The 6,749-nt window shown below is 43.5% G+C and overlaps 1 protein-coding gene across 1 annotated transcript; it reads right to left on the bottom strand.

Moving 5' to 3' along the window:
* Positions 1-1,018: 1,018 nt before the first annotated feature.
* OLFML3 (olfactomedin like 3) lies at positions 1,019-6,749 on the bottom strand. Its single transcript, XM_053393540.1, has 3 exons — positions 6,529-6,749; positions 5,236-5,521; positions 1,019-2,504 (listed from the first exon to the last, which is right to left on the bottom strand). The coding sequence occupies exons 1-3, from the start codon at positions 6,634-6,636 to the stop codon at positions 1,720-1,722; spliced, it is 1,179 nt and encodes a 392-aa protein (XP_053249515.1). The 5' UTR covers positions 6,637-6,749; the 3' UTR covers positions 1,019-1,719.

Below are 6,749 nucleotides of genomic sequence, written 5' to 3'. Positions count from 1 at the left end.
AGAGAAAGATGTGCTAATAATGCCTCTCCAGGAGAAACAGCCTCAGGCTGGAATTTAGGCTGTACGTGAAGAGAGAGAGAAAACATGGAAGCTAGGTCTGTTTCGAGTTATATAATATTTCAGAGAAGATGTGGAGCCTACGCTATGTCTTATGGAGCTATTTGGATGTATCATTGATTTGTTCTTGTACCAGTTATGAAGTTCTTGTTAGTAAAGCTTTGAATCATGTTTACGGGCCTGGACCATTTTTATTCCCAAAGGAGTCAGCATTTATGCATCCAATTGCTTCAGGCAGCGCAATATTAATATCTGCAATAATCACACCCTACAAGAAAGTTTTAAGAGGTTTCCTTGTTAAAGGACATATGGAAACCACATAACTAGCATTAGGGACACGTGGCTTAAAACACATTTTCTCAATACTTATCAGAGCTGGTTTGTGGGGAAATGCATCAGAATGCAGTATTTCAGAAGAAATGACAGGATAGATGTGGATTGTGGCAAATGTTGGAGATGTAGTGCTTCCCATATGAGTGGTGGGAGCTTAGTAGATGCGAAAGTAAATGGGAGTGTGTACACAGCTCAGTTAACAAAGAAAGAACCCAGAGGCAATGGCATGAGAACAGAGCCAGAATTAGACAAATCCAGCAATTAGTAAGAAACTGTAATACAAATGGAAAAGGAGGACAACCTGAAACATGACCAAAGGCTCCGAGTGCAATCAATTCTCATTGACTTTTGGAGGGAACAGAACAGCTAGATAGGAAAGCTGGGAATTGGAAGAAAGCTGACTTTGTTTTTGTTGTGAGAGATTTCAGGCAAGCCAGTCTCAGTAGCTTTCATGAGCGGCTTTCTGTTTAGACTAATCTTTAACAAAGCACTAACTTTCAGGCAAACAACAAGAACCACCACCTCAGAAGGGGGCCACAAATCAGAGAGATCTCAATATGAAGGCTGGGCCAGAGCAGCTCCCTCTAGTATTTTCAGCGGCATATGAACAAAACAAAACTAAAACCGATACAGACATATTCTGATTTATAGAAAGGAGATTTAAATAGAACAACAGAAATAATAAGGTACAACAAGCAAGCAGGAAACTGCCACCTGGACTGTCCAATTAAAGCTTCTGGAGGGCAAAGGAAAGCGAGAAGAAAAATAGGTTTTACATTCTTGTTAAATTAACCAAACCCTATGGGATTATTATTATTATTATTACTGCAGTGCCTGGCCTTATAGTTATCATGAGTGCCTGCTCACTGCCTCATTTGGGCAGGCAGCTTAAGATCCTTCTGGGCTGTCATTCTGAAAAGGGAGGCGTCTATGAAATAGCAGGGCTGCCGGGGTGATGCCAATTTGATTTCTAAGGCAGTATGGAAACATAGAGGGGGGTGCCCCTGCTTCAAAAATAGAGCTGATTAACTCTATTCCCCAGTAGTTTTTTATGTTTTCGAGCATAAGGCCCCCCGCACCTAAAAATAATAATCCAATTTTAAGTGAGCTGGGGGAAAAGAAAGAAATGGCGAGTCCTCCCCTCCTCAAATGTAGGCAATTTCTGCATTAAAAATGTTTGATGTATCAGGAAGTCCAGTCTACTCCATGCTTGCTGGTTTTCTAAGGAGCTGAACATGCTATGTGCATGAGTAGGCAGCTGAGTCGTATCTGCAGGGAGGCAATGGAGCATGTTTCTGATGCGCTGTCCACCAGAGCTCTAGGCCTTTCTCAGACTTCGGTCTTCTTCTTCATCTCCATGCGGTAAATAAGCTGATAGCCATCATCCCAAGCATAGATCTGCCTCTCTTTGGGGTTGTACTTCATGCTGGAGTGAGAGCCGTACCGCTTGGGGAAGTAGACTAGGGGAGCATCTTCATTTGCCATTGAGCCACTGACATCAAAGACACACTGGATACGAGACCGGCTGGGCAGTCGCGTGTTGTACACCACATAGAGCGCACCACAGATGACAAAAGCGCTCTCTGCATTCTCCCGGGGACATGGTGTGTCCCACATTTGCTCAATGTCCAGGGTTGCAGGGTCTAGCTTGGCCAATTCAATGTTTCTTTCATTCTCTTGTGTGGCATAAATAGCCCAGATCCCTTCCTCGTCGGCCACCAGATCAATGTAGTTATAGGATGAAAGACCAAAGACAGGGATCTGCTCCTCGGCAGGGAAAACTGAACTATCCACAATAGTCTTGTTGGCCAAGCTAAACTTGATAACCTGGAAAGTGCCGTGTCTTCGGATATAATAAAGATGGCCCCCATATACCAAGTGTCCAGTGCCGACCCATGGATAGGGTAGCTTGATGCGTGCAGCCTTTCGTGTAGCAGAGAAGAGCGTGAACTCTCTCGTTCTGGGGAAGACATACACGGTGTCGTTGCTAGTGCCATCAAACACATAGATCTTCTCCGAATTTCCCACTGGGTCTTTAGTCCAGAGTCCAGCAGTGCTGCCAAACCGCTTTAGGATTTTCATGGCTTTCACCTGGGACACTGTGTCACTGCAATCTATAAAGAATAGTCATAGGATAGTTACAGTGTGCTTTGCTCTCGTTCTCAAATCTATAGCACAAAACTGCAAAGGAATCGTTAAAAGCAGTGTACGGACATGTGAGCAAATCACAAATTCCAGAATATCTGTCCTATTCAGAACCTGATGCCTTAATTCCTACTGCTCCCACCCCTTGCTAAATCTGAGACTCTTGGGACTGGTTTAAAATTGCATTTCCATTCATTCGGTTGTATTGTGAAGAAGGTTGGTGCCTGAAAAGCAGTGTGTGCATAAAATACAAACATACACACATAAAATATATACCACCACCCGTCCTCTTTGTGAGCTTCCTGCAGACATCTGGTTGACAAATAGTACTAGATAAGACCAAAGACCTGTCTTCAAAGTGTCTCTTGCATTATGAAAATTGCAGCTCCTGAAGTGGTAGAGACATTTGTATTCACATTATATTCACAAAAAGAATTAATCACATGTGGAAGATATTCTCCCAGTCCTGCTAATTCTGCACTTTTCTCTGCATGGTCCTCCCTTGTGAAAGGGAACTCAATAGATCTTGCCTCCTATTCCTCCCCCCTCCCCCCTCAAAAAACATGCACCCTTTGGCGGACCAGGGGAGCTGCCCTCAAAGTCTCAAATCACTGTTGAATTGAGGCTAGACTTGCTTGCTTAAAAAGCAGCCTAAACAAGACTTGGCCTTTTAGTACTAATATAGCTAGCTGTTCCTGATTTATTTCTGGCAAACTGAATTGATTCTCTCCTGGTTTTGGCTTCTCTACTACATTGTGCAGCTTAGCTCTAGCAACAAAGCTTTCATTACTATTTGTCTTGCAAGTCACTTATTTCAATAGCTGATTCTGCAGCAGAGCATACAGTTTCCATTGGCCGTCTCTTAAAACACTGAAGGTTGGGACTGAGTAGCCTCCTTAACCAGTTCTCCTCAAGGGCTAAACTGCAGGGAGAAGGTGCTTGGAAGTTGGGAGTATATTACATAGCTGTGCAGAGTTTCACAGCTGCTCCTTTCCTGATAAGGGATCATCACTGCATGGATGAATTATAGGTCTATCAATGGCAATCTTCTATGGCAACAGCATCCGTATTCAGAGGTTGCATACTGCTCATTGCCAGATGTTGGAGGAACAAGGATGGCTCACTCTTTCTTGCTCTGTTTGCTTGCTTTGCAGATGCAGATAAATACTGCTAGCAATGCATACTTGAACCAAGAACATTTGTTTAGAAATTTATATTTTGTGAGAATTATTTATATACATGTTTTCATGCAGATGATGTGAGGAATCATAGATTAATGCAGAAAGGGGATAGAACAGATATGCAACTGACATGGATGAGAAACGTACAACTAATCCATGTCAGATTTATCTGTGCATCTTAGCAGACTTTAATCTGGAACAAAAGGACCAAAAACAACAAAGCACTGCAGCATGAAAACAGTCAGATGTGAGGAGACACATGAAGAGCTAGCTATGTGGCAAACTGACTTTCTGGAATATGGTGTGATTTGTCTCAAGGGCACACAACAATGGAGTCTGTTCCAGCAGCGGAAGAAATATACTTTCCCAGCTTCCCCGATCACTAGCCCAAATGGAAAAGCCTTTCACAGGGAAGTCAGATTTGTGAGAAGCATTGGAGGAATCGCATGACTCACAAAACATTATGCCTGGGAGAATTGCTCACTTGCAATGGCTGGGATGTGTTTTAGATACCGCAGCTGCAATCTTGCTCACAGTCTGCTTAAATCTGATTGAAGCCAATGGGACTTCAGCAGCCTAACTGTGTACAGGATTCTAACCTGCTATGTCACAAACTTACTTGTTCAAGTACGCTACTCCCTTATTTTATGGGAAGTAGCTGCTGCACATATATTGCAAAAGATCTTCCTTTCTATGTCAGAGATAACACATTGTCCCAAGATTCAATCTATAATATTTTCTATCCATCCAACCCAACTGCTTAGCCATTGCTATTGAAATTCCTGTGTAGACTGTAGTTGCACCGATGTCACAAATCCCTATTGGACAGTGCCTGTGACATTGCTTAATAATTAATTACCCTGCTCTAGCCTACTCCACTCCCTTCATCATTTGGCGAACATTAAATGTTCATTTGTTGTTGTTGTTTAAAAAAATATTTAAAGGCTTTGCAGTTCCTCACAATGCATATCCACTTCCCTCCCTCCCTCCTGCTGCAGCAATGCCTCCCCATTTTGTTGCCCTCGGGACTCCTTTGCCCAAAAAAGGGCAGGAAAGAAATGCAATAAATAAAGAAAGGTTTGCTAAACAAAAGAGTCATTTTGCGAACAAAGAGACCCCTTCTTCCTTCTCACAGAACTGTGAACAGCCTTCACAAATTTCATGCTGCCATTTTTCATAGGCCTATCAGTTAACCACTACTATCCAGAGATCGGAGGGTGTGTGTGCATTGAAATAGGTGTCCAGCTCTAGACTGCATGTGATCTAGTCCCTTTTTAAAAGTCACATAGCAATATTGGCTGTATTCCTCTCCCAAAAACACAGCTCTCTCCTCTGCAACTAATCACGGATGTTTGTGCCATGGGGACAAAATATAGCACTGATGGTCAATGCTGAGGGACTTGTAGAAGAATCACACAAAGCAAAACAACAACAACCACAACAACCATTGAAGCCTGCCTTGCAGGGTCATCTGGCACGGCCATTAGTATGAGTGCATGCTGTGAGGTTGTCCACTCACCTGTCATTTTGTCATACTTCTCATTCTTGCGCTTCTTGGCATTGGCAACTTGATTCTCCATTAGTTTGTCATCCACCTCCACACAGGGTGGGGCAGGATTTTGAGTTTCAAGGTAGTCCACCTCTCGCTCCAGCCGGTCCACTCGCACTGCAGTGTTTTCTACCTCTGAGCGAAGTGTCTCCCGGTCTTTCTCCACTGACTCCAGCATGGACAAAACCTTGTTCTTGAAATCCCTCAGCTCAGTGGAGTAACGGCTGCTCTGATCATGCCACTGCGTGATCCGCTCCTAAGAGAAGGAGGAAAGAAGAAAAGGCACCTGAGGAAGGCCCCCTTGACATGCTAAACTATTATTATTATTATTATTATTATTATTATTATTATTATTATTAAAATTTATATCCTGTCCTTCATTCGAGGATCACAGGGTGGTTGACAGTATTAAAAAACACAGAATTAACCTACCCACCCTGGGACTCTGGTCGCCATGTAGAGTCCAGGTTACATTTGTCTTGACAGATTGCATGAACATCTAAAATCAAGAATCAGGCTCTCAAAATTGTAAGCTTGGCTTTAAAGTCCTGGCGTTAAGATGCCTGTTCATTTTGAGATATTCTCATCTGCCTTTTGCATTCTTAGCCGTCCCTATGCACTCTGCAGTTACATTATCAAGACTTTCTGCAAACACATGCTTGTTCCTAGCGATAAGAAAACGCCATGCCTTTATTTTAGATTTAAAAAGCCTTTGTCTTGACACTTTTATTACCCTATCCTCCCAGTCAGTGAGTGCTCTGCATCCAGCTACCGATGCTCTGGATAGCTGCTGCCGGATTATCAGATGAAGTTAGCTGATAAGTGTACAGAGTGCTGTAGAACCACTGAGTTTTGAAACAAAAGATCCAATTATGTTCTAAGGAGCTGCGACATTATGGAATGAGGAGCAAGGCAATGCAATGTCTTGCATTTCCACACAGGGCAGCCCAAGAATTCCAGATCTACTACCCCAGACTCTCAAAGATCAGACCACCTGCACCTACAGGAAATAACCTTCCTTAATGGTCAACAGATAACGGACAACAGACCATTATAGTTCCTCAATAATAATAATTTTCAAACCTATGCAGCTCTAGAGGAGCCTCCCTGCCCCTGCCCCAAGTTAGGTGATTGCTGTTCTTCTGTCAAAGTTAGATATTCAAGTAACTGCAGAGCCAGCACCCTTAAATCCAATCTGGAACGCACTTTGCCCTGTGCGCAACACCAGGCCCAGAGAAGACCATTCTGCTCCCATGCTCTCACCTCTAAGACAGCGAGCCTCCTCTCCATGTACTCCATTAACTGATGTTGTTGCCCGTCAACGGCATTGGCCACGATAACCAGCAGAAGCAAGGCATGTTGGGGAGCCATGGTTGCAGTACCTGGTGTCTTGCGCCTTGCCCGCGGTCTGTGCGCTGCAGTCGAGCTCACACCATTGGAATGTTTTGACAGTTTCTCCGTAAAAAAATGGGGGAGGGAGCACA

The sequence above is a fragment of the Podarcis raffonei genome, chromosome 6 (genome assembly GCF_027172205.1).
Source record: "Podarcis raffonei isolate rPodRaf1 chromosome 6, rPodRaf1.pri, whole genome shotgun sequence".
Lineage (NCBI taxonomy): Eukaryota > Metazoa > Chordata > Lepidosauria > Squamata > Lacertidae > Podarcis > Podarcis raffonei.
The sequence above is the reverse complement of the archived record's forward strand: the minus strand, read 5'-3'. Positions and strand labels throughout refer to the sequence as shown.

Coding starts and splice junctions, on each gene's coding strand:
- OLFML3 (XM_053393540.1), bottom strand. CDS start 6,636: ATGGCTCCCCAACATGCCTTGCTTCTGCTGGTTATCGTGGCCAATGCC. Junction 5,522..6,528: donor GGAGGCTCGCTGTCTTAGAG/GTGAGAGCATGG, acceptor TCCTTCTCTTAG/GAGCGGATCACGCAGTGGCA. Junction 2,505..5,235: donor GAAGTATGACAAAATGACAG/GTGAGTGGACAA, acceptor TATTCTTTATAG/ATTGCAGTGACACAGTGTCC.